Source organism: Rhinolophus sinicus, chromosome 12 (genome assembly GCF_057876585.1).
Source record: "Rhinolophus sinicus isolate RSI-liver-muscle chromosome 12, RSI-T2T, whole genome shotgun sequence".
NCBI lineage: Eukaryota > Metazoa > Chordata > Mammalia > Chiroptera > Rhinolophidae > Rhinolophus > Rhinolophus sinicus.
In genome coordinates, this window is record NC_142512.1 from 44,186,226 (window position 1) to 44,200,743 (window position 14,518).

General features: G+C 46.2%; 1 protein-coding gene across 1 annotated transcript in view; it reads right to left on the reverse strand.

The window, feature by feature from the left end:
* Positions 1-14,518, reverse strand: part of MARCHF10 (membrane associated ring-CH-type finger 10) — an 85,967-nt gene that overhangs the window by 26,285 nt on the left and 45,164 nt on the right. Inside the window, exon 5 of the mRNA XM_074320075.2 lies at positions 4,987-5,139. Within this exon, the coding sequence (XP_074176176.2) occupies positions 4,987-5,139 (153 nt within the window). The remainder of the gene's footprint in view (positions 1-4,986; positions 5,140-14,518) is intronic.

The window sequence follows — 14,518 nt, forward strand, 5'->3', positions numbered from 1 at the left end:
AAGCTTTGGGAAGACTGCCCAGCCCGAGCTCAGTCAGGGCTGATGATGGGTAAATCTCACAAATGCCGGTTTTTATTCCCATATGTATGGGAAAGGAAAACCAGTACTCCAAGAATGACTTCTACGAAAACGACCAGTGCTTTCTCATCTGAATTCATTCAACAAACATTCATAATGCCCCTGCTTCACACACAGCATTACAAAAATCTTGAGAAAAGTACAATCTACTTTGGCAGAGTGGGAGGAAGGCTCTAGAAGCTGGTGCCCAGTTAAACTGATGAGCTCTAATTACATTTACCACTTAGTGCAAATAAAAATCATAACTCTCTCATGAAATCATTATGTCTTCTTTGTCACTAGCCTCTAGTCAATTTGTAACTTCTGGCTATAATATAATTCCTCCCCTCTGTGCCCTGAATCAAAAGTATGAGGAGATGTAGAGAGAGGAGACAGGTAAAGTGCCCATGTGAGCAGGAACTTTTACTGGTGAAATCCTTTGGTGATAAATCGCCTTATAACAGTAATGCATAAGCACTACTTATTGAGGGCTTATACCCAACGGGTCAGGCACCATGTTAACTGTTACATACACACATTTAGGCTCACAACCCTAAAACAGGAAACAGGCACTACAAGTCACACCACATGGTAAGGACGGCCCCAAGGCTTAGGGAAGTCACATAACTTGTCCAAGATCATATTTCTAGTAAGTGATGGAGTGAACATTTGAATTCAAGCCTGACTGATATGTGGTCTGTGTTCTTAACCACTACCCTGCGTTACGCCTTAAGAAACTGGCTGGACTTCCAACTTCCTTGTGAAAATAAGAATCCATTTGATTCACTGTCATGTGTGTGTTGTTGAGGTTTTTTTTTTTTTTTACATCTTCTTGACGTAGATAGGACACGGAAGGTACTTCCCTGATCCCACTTACTTTTGTTCCCTCTTCTGCAACCTTCGCTGCCACCGTGCAGGATCTGATGAGTCGCTGCTGACTTTATTGTTTGGTTTCTAAAGCGGTTCACCTTGCGGAGTAGACAGGACTCTGAAGGTTTGGGAAGGCCTGTGTGGTAACAGCTAAGGCAGGTGAAATGCAAATCCTCTGAGTGGCTCCGCCAAAGGCCAAGTCAGTACTGACTCACTTTATTTGAGGCCTCCCAGGGCAGCACCAGCTCAGGTCTCTAACATCCTAATATTCTCTCAGCCTCTTTTATTGTGAACTGCATGGGACACTCAGCAATGCAGTGATAGTCCTCAGCTCTTCTAGAAATCCTTTATGCTCTTTTATCAGGCCCCTCGTGGGTTTTATAAACCCCAACAAGGGATGTATCAGCGATTCCAGGATGCTGTGGCATCTGGCTGTGTGTGTACAGGAGTGGAGCTGGTGTGCCCACCCAGACTGGGCTGAGTGCTGGAACCTGAATCTTCTGCTCGTTTCCTGAGCACACAGGACCTGCTGAGTGGCGGCAGCTGCCCCCTCTGCCCTGAGCCAATTTAGTTTGGGCTTTGAGAGACCCCTAATGGGCAAAAGAATTAGCTAGGGCAGCTTCTCAAAAACAGAAACTGAAAACTCAACAGGAACCATAAGCTTATTTCACGGCAGCCACCGAGCTGTCACCTAGTGTCCCTGGCCTCTGGAGCAGGAGAGTCACAGGCTAAGTGCTGCACTGCAGGGCCTTGGATCCCCAAACACCCTGGGGAAAGTATCTCCACCCTTCCTTGGCACTATAACAGCCTTCCTCTTTAAAAATTCAATCAGTGCCTCCCTGGTGTGTGTGTGTGTGTGTGTGTGTGTGTGTGTGTGTGTGTGTGTGTGTGTGTGTTTCCCCTAAATGTGGCAGACTGTGCCATTCTATATTTATGCTATTTTAACCCTATTTCTGTGTCTATCAAATAGGGAGCAGATTTCATAGCTCTAGGCCCGGGAATAAACACCCTGTTTGGTACACCAGGGACATGCTATTCATAGAGCAGCCCCACAGATGCTGCAATGCCTCTGGGAGGCTCTGCATGGCTCCAGCTGTGAATGGAGTGCCTGCCATTCCCAGTAGTTCAACTAGGTGCCACTGCACAGTCTACGAGCAACGAGAGAAACCAGAAAAAGCATCCGTCTGCCCCAAGACTATGCCTTTGGTCCAACTTCCTCATGTGCTTGGCCAATAGTTTCCTGCATTCTGACGGCCATACACTTTTAATTGTTTTCCTCAGGTTATAAAAGTAGTCGATGTTCCTTGTAGGAACGTGTAGAAGAGGATGAAGAAGAAATACCCCCCCCCCCAATCCAAAACTCCGATGTAACTGTTCAGGAATTCAGGGGTGGGTTGCAAACTGAAGACCCCTGGGCTATTCTCATCTTGCAGGTTGTACTTGGGCTCAGCATTTGAACTTCGTTAACGTCTTCTGGTGCAGCATGAATGTGCTGGTTTACCCCGGGCCCTGCAGCCCTGGTTTTATATTTCTCCTGCCATACCCTCCTATTCCCTGAAGGCATTGGGGTCTCTCTTATCTAGAAATATTGTTTTAAGAAACAAAATGGGGATATTTGGGCATCTGCAACATTATGTCCTGCTTTATTTCCTTACAACTTTTATTGGGAGCATTATCTCCTGCCATTAATTATTTTTTCAAGAGCATGATAGTAATCATAGTATAAGGACACATTATATAAATGTGTTTTAATTGAACTCTTCTCCTATCTTTGGGCATACCTATTGTTTTCGAGTTTTTGCTGCCACAAAGTACACTGTGATGAACGTCCTTGTTCATACATCTTTGACTACTTGCCTTATTTTCTTAGAACAGATTCATAGGAATTGGAATTGCAAGGTCAAAAGGTACAAACTTTCCAAAGACTGTTGACACATGTTGCCAAATTCCAGTTTGTACCAAGTTACTCTACAGGTAGGATATGAAAGCATCTCTCTTAACCATGTCACCAGCAATGCATGCCAAGGGCTTGGCATAGCATCTGACACTACAGTGCCCAGGAAGTGTTAATTATTAATTTCACTATCAGTATTGAGTATTATTTTAATAAACTTTAATCAATTTGGTAGGCCAAATTTATGTAAATTTGTATTTATTACTTAGTGAGGTTGAAGTTTTTTCCCCCCAAATGTTTAGTAGCTACCTATATCTCCTCTGTAAAATTGTCTGCTCTGCCTCTTCCCCACTTTTTTCTGGTAAGTTTTATTCATGGTTTTCTCATTGATTTGTAAGAGCTTTCTACATATTGTCTCTTTGTTACATTTGCTTCAAATCTCTGATATAATTCAAACGTCTGGCTCCTGCTCCAATTGATGCAAACCACTTTAGCATATGAAAAAAAGAACAAAAGAGAGACTAGTGTGGAAATAATTAGGGAATGATAAGGAGCCCTGAATATAATATAAAATTGAGGCAAATTCTCAGTGAATCTCAGGATAACGGAAGGTGTCTTCTGGGTGCAGATGGAGGACTGTATGAGCCTCAGGGGTCCAGGAAGTTTTCACGCATGGGAAACCTCACCTTTCAAATAGTATTCAAGAGTTCATCGAGGGCCATTGGGAGGTGGCAGGAGAGAAACGAACAATAGTTCACTGCCCACTATAGCCAGGTGCTGGTCAGTATATTATTTCCTTCAGTTATTATAGCAATGCAATGAGATGGGTTTCATTATTCTTATTTTAAGACAAGAGAACTATAACCCAGAGTGGCTACTTGACACCCAAGGCTCCACTGCTACCGTGTTTCCCCGAAAATAAGACCTAGCCAGACAATCAGCTCTAATGCATCTTTTGGAGCAAAAAGTAATATAAGACCTGATATTTATATTATTATATTATTATATTATATTATATTATATTATATTATATTATATTATATTATATTATATTATATTATATTATATTATATTATATTATATTTATTATATTGAAGACCTAGTCTTATAGTAAAATAAGACCAGGTCTTATATTAATTTTTGCTCCAAAAGACGCATTAGACCTGATTGTCCAGCTAGGTCTTATTTTCGGGGAAACACGGTAGGAGGAAAAAGAGCTGGAATTAGAAGTGAGGTCTTCCCTTCCCTACAGGAGACCTTAGGTCATCGGGGCCTGTGGATGTCTAGGTGCTACAGGCTCACATATGTTCTAACTGTTCCCAATTCCAAGCCATCCAAATGCTATCATCTTCTATATTTACATGTGTCCATTTACATATTTTAAAATAAAGGCTACTGTGTTCAGTGGGTGGCGAGGAAGTGTGATGCTCAGTGGTTCCCCCAAGGGGGAGAACAGGTCCATGGCAAGGTTGGCTGTCAAGTGTGGCTTTCCCTGAATCCCACGAGGTTCTTTAGGCCCTGTCCTTCTGTCTGCCACCACAGGAGAGGGCAACATGGTTAGCAGAGCAGCACGGCTTAGGCTTAGGCCTTAGATGAATGCTCAGGACTGAAAGAGGAGGTGTCCACCCAACCAGTATTTTGAAATAAAGCATACATTCATTTGATGTTATTTCTTACACATTTAGATCTTGACACCTTGGATCAGAGGGAGAAGACCTCTGTGGGATGTGAGCAGTTTGCCCCCCACACACAGCCACCCTCCCCTCCTGGGAGGTGGGTGGGAACTGTGGCCAAGTGAGACATTCCCAGAGCTTCTCCACCTCCCATTTCTGCCCCAACTCCAACAATCATCACCCACCACCCAAATGCCCTCTCTGGAAGCCTAACAGTGGGCACCCACTCAAAACCATGCACAGTCACGCTTACGCAGTAATGACAGAAAAAAATAAAAAATAAACTCCCCCCCTGCCCTGCCTTTCCCCACCTACTTAAGGAAACTAGATCCAGTGGTTTGCTTTTAAAACCTTTTAAGTGTTTCATTTTAAAGTGCACTCCCCTTCACATAAAAGCACAAGTGTCTAAAAAACCCTATAGAATTCATCAGGTAACAGCACAAGTCAGTTCTCCTCTCTGAGGAACGAGACGCATGAGCCCCAGGTCCTTACCGGCTCCCCTGAGGGTCGGCACCTTCGCAGGCAGCAGTGATTTCTGTCTGCTTCTGTCCCCAGATGCTCTCGGGCAATGTGTGTCTGGGCTGACGGTCATTCTCCCCAGGTTTGGCCTCCTCTTCTTTGATAAAATCTGTTGTGCCTGGGCTGCTGAAAGGTGCAAAATCTTTTCAATAATTTTTTACAGGAAAACATCACCTGTATAAAGAATGCTCAGAGGGCCTGCAATAGGGAAGGCAGTTAAGAGAATGGACCCAGGAGGTCAGAGAAGAGTTGGAAGAAGAGTTGGATTTGAAACCTAATTCCATGCCCTTGTAGTCATGTGGGCTTGGGCAAATCACTTCACTTTTCAGAGCCTCCGTTTCCCCACCTGTTACATGGAAATAATAATACCCACTTTACAAAGCTGTTATAACCATTAATGAGCACCCATGACACCTGCAATGCAGAGTCTGAAGGGGTCTTTTGCTCTGAAGTTTCTAGCTTCCAGTTCATTGAGGTTAGGATGAGCCCATTGGTAACACCATCCAGAACCTTCTACAGTGGGGCACACAAAGGCCCTGCTCCTTACCTGTCATCCAAGTTTGAATCACAGCCTGTTTTGTACCCGCATATTCATATCCTCAGATTGTTTATTCGCTAACATGGCCTTCCAATGGGGTCCCAAGCATTGGGGGCATTGGGGACCATATACCTTTTTTCTTGCCTTTGAACTACCCACCACTGTGCTGGGATGATACACTCACGGGAAGACGGTAACTAGAGTGTAAACATGGATTGAGTTCCCAATGAATATATATATATTTTTTTCTTTTTTTTTTTTTCTTTTTCCCTCCAGGGCCCATCAGCTCCAAGTTGTCCTTCAATCTAGTTGTGGAGGGCGCAGCTCAGCTCCAAGTCCAGTCGCCGTTTTCAGTATTAGTTGCAGGGGGCACAGCCCACCATCCCATGCGGGAATTGAACTGGCAACCTTGTTGTTAACAGCATGCGCTCTAACTGACTGAGCTAACTGGCCACTCCTGCCAATGAACATTTTTAATTTACATTTCAAATTAGGTTGCTGATTGGTCGGAATAATCTCAATTTCCTTCTTCACAGGTACTGAGCATCGGTGTGCGTGAGTTTGGGAAGGAGTTTCTGTATTTCCCATGCAGCGCCACAAGTTCTTGAGTTCACAAGCAGTTAAAATTGTGAATAGCTGGACTAAATCCTTCCAAGAGAATTTTCCTGGCTCATCCCCTTTTGGACAGTTCAGAAATTTCACAAATAGCTGTAGCCAGCAGGCAACAGGGGTAAAGCTGGGAAGGGTCCCTGTGTTGTGTGCGAGAGAGCAGCTTTCTTGGCACATGAAGACAACTGGATTTATGTTCCAGAGTATAAATTGTGGTTGCGTGAATAGTTTTCCTCCAGATTCAGGAAAGGAATGAAGTTCTCCTTGGCAGCCCATGAAGTCTAGTTTCATACAATGATAGGTACTACCTACTTTCCCGGATAGGCCCCAGGAGGGGAAGTCAGTGGGTTCTGTGCCTGAGACAGACAGGATCATGTTCCACAGGAAACTTACTAGAAGAGGGAAGCTGCCTCTGGTGTTGGGTCCAGCTTAGGGCCAGTTAGTGGAGCCCAGAGAAGCTGTGGGCGTGACCAGAAAGGAGAGGTGAGAGCTCTCCAGAGATTGAGAATATAGTCTTTGGAGCGTGGAGGGTGGTTATTAGACACAATTTCCCAGACCAAGAGGAGAGTGAGAGGAGGAGAGTGAGAGGGAGGGATCAGGGGCTTTACAGTAAGGGACCCAACACAGGGGAAATGGGGGAGGAGCTTTCTCAGCACCAAGAGTTGCTTTCGTCTAATCCAGAGGCTTGTCCTTGAGGCCTCATCCCTCTGCAACTCTCAGAATTCAACAACTGCCTCCTGCCTCTCACCTGACTGACAGGGGAAAAAGCAGCACGATTTTTATTTACTGAGGAAGAAGTGGGGGGCAGGAAGGGGTGGAGAAACCATGGAAGGGGCCAGCTTGGGGCTCAGGCCAAGTCCAGTGCATGTTTGGGACCCAGCCCAAAGGTCCTAGTCACAAACATTTCACTTTGATTCCCAGCAGGAACCCCCATAGAATATTCCAATTTCCTTCACACCCCAGGCTGTAGAAGAGTCACAATGCCCACAGCCTACTCCTCCACTCCATCCACACCACTCACCCTCAGGGGGAGTGACCCTCCTTCTCAGTAGGTCCTTCAAGGTCTGTTTCTAATTGTACGTCCACCAAGTCTGCTCTGACTGTGCTTTGGCCTTACGGCCTTTAGCATTTAAATATTCCACAGTTGCCTACTGTGTGTCTTTTCTCCCTAACTGGAATGTAAGCTCCTTAAGGTTGAGGACCCTGTTTTAGCCAGCCTGTGTGTTGCTTCACACTCCCTGCAGGACAAATACTACCCACCTAGTACGATCTGCAGGGCTTGAGAAGGTGCATTCAGCTGAAACTATGGGGAAATCCCAGAAATAGAACAAATTTTTTTCTTGTGCAAAACACCCAAGGTGGCTTACGGTAGCAGGTGATTTTCTTGTCTTATTCAAAAAAGTGCTTTCTTCAAAGCATCAGATCTCTTAAATTATTTCCATTACCATGTCTCCTCTAATCAAGTTTTCAGCAAACTAAAGTAACGAAGCTGAATGACTAGAGATTGTTTTACCAGGCTTGGCAATGAAGACATCACTATTGGTGGTGCAGGCAGAATCCCCTGACATTTGACAATTTGAACCTCAGTATTGGCATCTGTAAAATGGGAAAATTCCTATCTTGTAGAGCTAGGGTAAAGTTTAGCACTAATGTATGTAAATGATCTAACACAGTGTCTGGTACTTATTAGCTGCTAAAAATGGTAGCTGCAGCTTCTATAAATAGTCATAATAATTGGAAATCTGAAGTCACTCCCATGAAAGAACTGAATTTGACCAGGACCTTATTGTTATGCAGGCTTCATAGGTTGAGAATAACTTATTCAGCAACCTTCATTCCTGACTCCCTCAAATCTTTCACAAAATCCAAAAGGCAAATAGCAGCTCTGTTTTTATTATAATTTGTTCGACAAATACTTGTGTGTCTTTGCTCTGCCATAATTTGAGGATGCGCAAAGATGAGTAAGACCTTTTGATCATAACCTTAAAGATTATAATCTAATTTGGCTGTACCCTGTGAAACCCTTTAGGTTCTATGGAAAGCTAATTCTTGTGAACTGTTCCTTCTTCTCCGTCTGTAACTGCAGTCATTAATGAGGTGCCTTACACTGCATAGTTTGTATGTACCTGGGCTCCAGTTCCCAGTCACCTCACACACTCCCCAAAGTGAACCAAACGTCAGAGCTTTGGGGCGTTTCCAGGATTGTCCTCACCATGGCACGGTCCATAGATTAATTTGCAAGGAGACCAAGTCACATTTACAGTGGAAGATGAAAGCTAACTCCCTCTTCAGGTAGTAGGACAGGCCTTTTGCCTTGCAGAGAAGGGAGGGGCAGTGTGTTCAGGAGATTTTTCCACCAGGCAACTCAATAACCTGAAGTTTGTTCGTGAGTTTTGGAAAGATCGTGGTTTGCTTGGGACAACACGAAACCCGTACTTTGTTGTTCTATAATAGTATCTGAGCAAGGCGACGCCTCCAGTAGCAAAGAAACCAAACAGCTGTTTAGATGAAAGTTGTCTCGCCTCAGTTCTCTTGACAATGCTGGGGCACTGTAATTATTGACTGAATAGTTCTGAATTGGACCAGGAAAGGAAATAAAGGTAGAAATCTCTTATTCATACAAGCCCTTGACAAATGGGCATCAGGTCCATTTAACGGTTCACATTAATTCCATGCACCTACCAGTTGTTCAGTTCCTCACATCACTCACCATACACAGATACAGTTCTTGACACACAAAAAGAATGGGAAGGCCCCAAATTCCTGAACCTTCACCCCTCCCCCTCACTACCTTGACTCGAACGCCTGGTGCTGAGGAGGTGCCAAGGTTCTAAGAGATGCCTTTTAAAAATTTTTATTGCTTCCTTTAATTTAGATTGTGGGGAGAATTATAGCTCAATTGCCAGTGCTTATGTTTCCTTGGTGTAATAGGCAGCTTTCTGTACAATCACAAATAATAGGCCACGTCTATTTGCCTATTTGTGTGTGCTGGAAATGTGTGTTGTCTCACATACCCAGAGGAGATCTTAATTAAAGCTTAATTATGTACCATAAATATGTTTTATTTTTGAACCCAGGAGGTGGGATTTTTGATTTTGGAAAATGTAGTACCTAATAAGTAGGCAGAAAAGGGAATGTAAACAGTGACTGAGCCCTTTAATTTGTCCCTCCTCTGTGTGCCTCTGAACGGGTTTGCAGTTCCAGCCTGTGCATTCCCAGGGCCCTGGCCCAGTGTCCCCCTCTCGGGGCTGCCTCCCATGATCAGACAGGGAAGAGCCCGTTCGGTTTCTGGGGGTAACATTCCACAGTGTGCCAGACACAGGAGTGAAGAAATCAAATGAGTCTCCAGAGATGACGGGATTTTATTGGTCGCTCATTCCTTGGTGCTAGAAGGGCGCTGAGTGAAGTGGCAGCCGCTGTCTCGTCTTCCCGCTCCCCTGCACACCTCCCCTCCCGGTGGTGGTGGTTCGTGGCATTGGCCTCTGGGCCCCTTCCCGTCCACCTGCCTTCTGGAAGCCTGATGTTCTCCTCTCCCTGACTCGACTGTGCTGTGTGCCTGGCCGAGGGTGACTTACCACAGGAGGTAAATTCTACTGGGCCTTCTGGGGCCAGGTAGGCACAGCACTGGGGTCTCCCCCCGGGTGGGGCAGGAGACTGGGAAATAGCACAGGGCTGCTGGAGACTCGGGTCCAGGGTCCAGGGAGGAGGCAGTGGGTCTCATGAAGGAGGGCAAGGAAACTGGAGGGAGATCGGGGGAAGAGTCTTGGGCTACTGGGGTGGCAGGTGGCACTAGTGGCAGGACGAGGCAGCAGTAACTACTATTGGGCTGCATGACAGGGGCGAAAGCAAAGACGGAGCAGTAAGGGGAATATTCAACACAGAACAGCGGATGCTCGCTGCTGTCACCTGCACAAAAGAAAAAGAGCAGTCAAGAAGCAGCATTCACAGTGGGAAAGGACAGAAAAAAGTCTGTGAATGAATCAAAACTCAAAAATTGCCCTTCGGGGGTGGCGTCTCCAGGTTTCATGGGGCAGGAGGCGCCTAGCTTGGATTCCAAGGTCGTGGAGGAGTTAACCCGGGAAATGGCATCAACCACCATCACACCCTTTTCCAGCCAATCGTCTCTGGAGTCCCTGACAGATGCAGGAAAGTTCTTTCCCCACTAAGTTCCCGTGCGGAAGCTCTCGCTGCCTTCTCTGCTCCCACAGCCAGTGTAATTAGCTATTCTGGCAGCAACATATGGTGGCCGGCAGGATCTCACTTAGGTAAGGCTCTCCCCGCCCAATCCTCCAGCTGCCCCTGGTTGGAGGTTGTGGTCATGCCTTCATCTGGCCTTTCTGCTGCAGAGGGGAAGCTTGGGAAAAGAGAAAGATGCAGAGAAATCCTGGTGGGATCATGAGAAGGGAGAGGGACCATGGATGGGAAAGGCAGGTGGACGAGGGAGGTGTCCAAGTGAAGTTAATGATTTGTTCACTAACCTCACACTCAATCTGCCAGCCTTGCTGGAGGCAGAATATGGGCACCTGACAGAGAAGTCATGATCAGAGACCCCCTCATGCATGACAAATCTCTCAGCTCTGCCACTAACCAGCTGGGTCACCTTGGTTCTCCTGCTTATCTTCCTGAAAACTGTTTCCTCATCTGCAAAATGAGGCAGGTGTTCTCTCTAGCCTTGCTCCTCCAAAGGTGGTCCTTGGACCAGCAGCAGGGAGATCACCTGGGAGCTTCTGAGACCTGCAGAAATCCAGCCCACCCAAACCTACTGAATCAGAACCTGTAGTTTATCTAGGTCTCTGGGTGTTTCTCAGGGACTTTAAAGCATGAGGAGCAAAACTCTGAAATAGGTGCCCAAACCTCTGTGAGGAGAATCACCTTGAGTGCTTGTTAAACGCACAGTTTTGCACGCCCCTTCATTGGAGATTCTAGTGCTGTGGGTCAGAACGGGGAACCAGGAATGAGTATTTTAATTAAACACCTTCCTGGTGATTCTTACCATCAGAGAAGTTTAGGAAATGCTGCCTCTAAAATCAGTTCCAATTCTAAAATGCCATCGTTGTAACCATCCAGTTGAAAACCATTAAAGGCATATCTCGTTTTACCGGGCTTTGCTCTATTGTGCTTCACAGGTTTTGAGTGTTTTACAAATGGAAGGTAGAACCCTCCACCAGCAGAAAGATTACGGCTCGCTTTAGTGCAATAGTAGCTTTATTCCAGGGGGTCTGAAATGAAACCCACAGTATCTCTGAGGTATGCCTGTCCCTATAATGGGAGGGGTCTCGGTCCTTATTTACCTGAATCCTCTGTAGGATCTGACGCTATTATCCATTCCTTCCTCTCCAGATGCTTCCTTTGGCTCCTGCAGTGGTTCCTACTTCTCAGATCATTTCTCTGCAGTTGTCTTCTCTCATTCTTCCTTTAACTGATCTTATCTCTCAAGGTTCTTTTATCGTCACTCTTCTTACTCTATCTGTTCTCGCAGGGAATACGCTTGTGGTTTCACCTGTCTTTTGCTCACCGTCGGCTCTGGGATTCCTACTGGCCGCTGTGGATCTTTGCTGAGCAGCAGACCTGGTTATCCGGGAGCTTCCTGGCGTTTCCTCCTGCACCTCCTGCCTGCCCCTCAAAGACAACGCCCACAGAATGGGACCCACCCTCTTCTAACTTTTTCAGCCTTGGCAAAGGCAACCACCATTGGCTTAGTTTTCTGGGCCAGAACTCTGAGTTCTTTTTAATTCCTCCTGTTTCTTTATCCCCACACCCAACAGTCACCAAGTTCCTCCAGGTTTACTTCCTTCAGCATCTCTCAAGCTCTGGCCCTCTCCTCTATCCCCTCTGCTTTTGCTACAGGTCAAGCCCTCCTCATTAGTCTCTGGGTCCATTGCAACTAGTGCTTGTCTGGTCTCCTGGCCTGTGTCTGCCCTCGTCCTCCCAACTAGTCCCCTTTCTGTGCTATGGCCGGAGTCAGGTTTTAAAATCCTGATCTTCAAGTGGGTACTAGACTTATCGGGGGGATCACTTTGTAAGTGTGGGGGCAGAGCCCCAGAAAGTAGTTTCCAGGCTCTCAGCCTCACATAGAAAGGTGTTGGCTCAGGTAGTAAATGGCCAACTGTGATTGCATGGCCATCAGCTGTGGCTAGTTGGCCGTCAGCTGTAACCAGTGAGCCATTGGCCACTAATATAACTGCTGTGGCTACACTAGCAGAGAAGGAAGAGAGAAGAGGAAGAATGGGGGCTAACAAGAAGATGGCGGCTGGGCTGGCAAGCGTGGATGGCGGTTTGCGGACAGTGTGGATCCAGCCTCCAGTGAGAGTATAGTGCCGCCAGAGAAAATATAGTGGTATGACTCCCCTACCTATGGCTCCATGGGTGTTCCTTTTTGGCCTCACCATATCCTGCGTTCTTGTATGGGGAGCGGGAGCAGAGACCCCGCAGGCCGCCCCGCCTGACAAATGGCGCAGCGAGCAGGGTCCCCCGCACGACAAATGGCGCAGCGAGCAGGGTCCCCCGCATGACAGTAAGTTATATAAACATCTAACCACTGTGCTGTACATCTGAAATTAATGTAATATTGAATGTCAGCTGTAATTGGAAAAAACCTTTTTTTTAAATTAAGATGCCGATCCGACCGCATTACTTCCTGCTCGGCCCCCGTCCACGGCTGATGCGCCATCACCTTCAGCTTGATATTCAAGGACCTGGAGGACCTGGTCCTTGCCTGCCTATAGGGTGTCAACTTTAGACTCTCCACTTCCTGATTTGTAGCCTGACCCTAAATCAGAGCTTCTCAGACGTAGAGGTGAAGGGATCTTGTTAAAGGCAGGTTCTGATTTAATAAGTCTGGGTTGGGACATGGGGTCATTGCATTTCTAACAAGCTCTCAGGTGATGCCTCTGCTCATAGTCTGGGGACACTTGGAGATACAAGGCCTTAGACGATTTGTCGTTCTTCAGTGTCTGCCTGCCAGTCTCTCTCCTCCATGCCCTCGCGCACTCAGTATATCCTGCTGGGCACACCATTCTTGCCTTCGTCCTCTGGCTAAATTCCTTGTCCTTCAGGATTTGCACCCCACTCACCGCACCCAAAGCTCTTAGAACTTACCTTGGTCAGGGCGTGTTGGCGTCCTGCCTTCCCACTAAGCTGTGAGCCCCTGGAGGGCAGGTCCTGTGTGTTTTATCTCTGTATCCCTGGGACCCATGCAGTGGCTGGCAGGTAAGCGTGCAGTAAATGAATGCTGAAGTGCTGAATGAATGAGTGATGGGTGAGCAAACCCGTGCACCCTGCCGTTATGTACCCTGGGACAGTGGGGGCAGGTAAACATATTTGCTAGCATCCCATAGATACTGGAAAGTAGTTGTCGTCTTTGATAATCAAATAGTTAAAATATTTAATAATGAAGTTATAACCTCTCTCACGCCACAAACTACAATTTCTCTTATAAAGATGCTAACCTGAGGAGAGCATATGGGAGCAGGCTTTATAAGCAGAGGGAGAACTGGGGATTAACCTTTACCTAAGGCCCAGTCTACAGCCAGGATTTTAGTCCTTCTGTCTACCTGATGAGGCAGGTAATAACTCGATTTTGCTAATGAGGAAGCTGAGTTTGGAACTGTTGCCAGTTCACATTTATAGGGCTATAAAGTAATAGATTAGGATTCTGAGCCAGGACCTCAAATTGTGGGCTCTGTAACACCCCTGAGCCCCTCTGTCCTGGAAGTGTTACCATAAATGGACCAAGAATTATGATTATCTGTGTAAGAAAGGGAGCATTCCCTTATGTTGGTTGTTTTCTGACTTGGGCAGATAGCTTGGAAAGTTGTTGGACACCAGTGGACTTGCCATTAATCTTGACCTTTCAGAGGAAAAAATCTTCATCAGAATTTATTTGCAAGCTAAGTTATGAGGATTTGGGATTTGCCTCAAATTTCTTTTCCAAACTGCTCTTCCAACAGATATTTCCGAATTTAACAGAGTTATTTTAGATGTTTATCTTTATAGATCTGAATTCACTGCTTTTCCTTGGTTTTATAAGAACATGTCTTCATGATAAGCAACTATTAGGCTGAATATGTTTTACTGCTCTTACAGATCTGAGTATGGTAATGACCCCACTCAGTCATAAGGGAGGATAATTTCAGAGTGCCTGGCTTTGCTTTAAAGGGCAACATTTTGGAAGCAGGCTAACAGGACTCCATCCAGATGCGTTTTCCCGGCATATAACTAGGGGACTATGCCCAAGCGCTAGGTGAGAGGAGAGGGCAGGAGAGGGCACCCTCACCTCCCATGTGCCTGGCACTGGGGTAGAGAGCACTTGAGGACTCCGGGAGCCAGAACCCTGTAACATGATGGCTGTTGGATGCC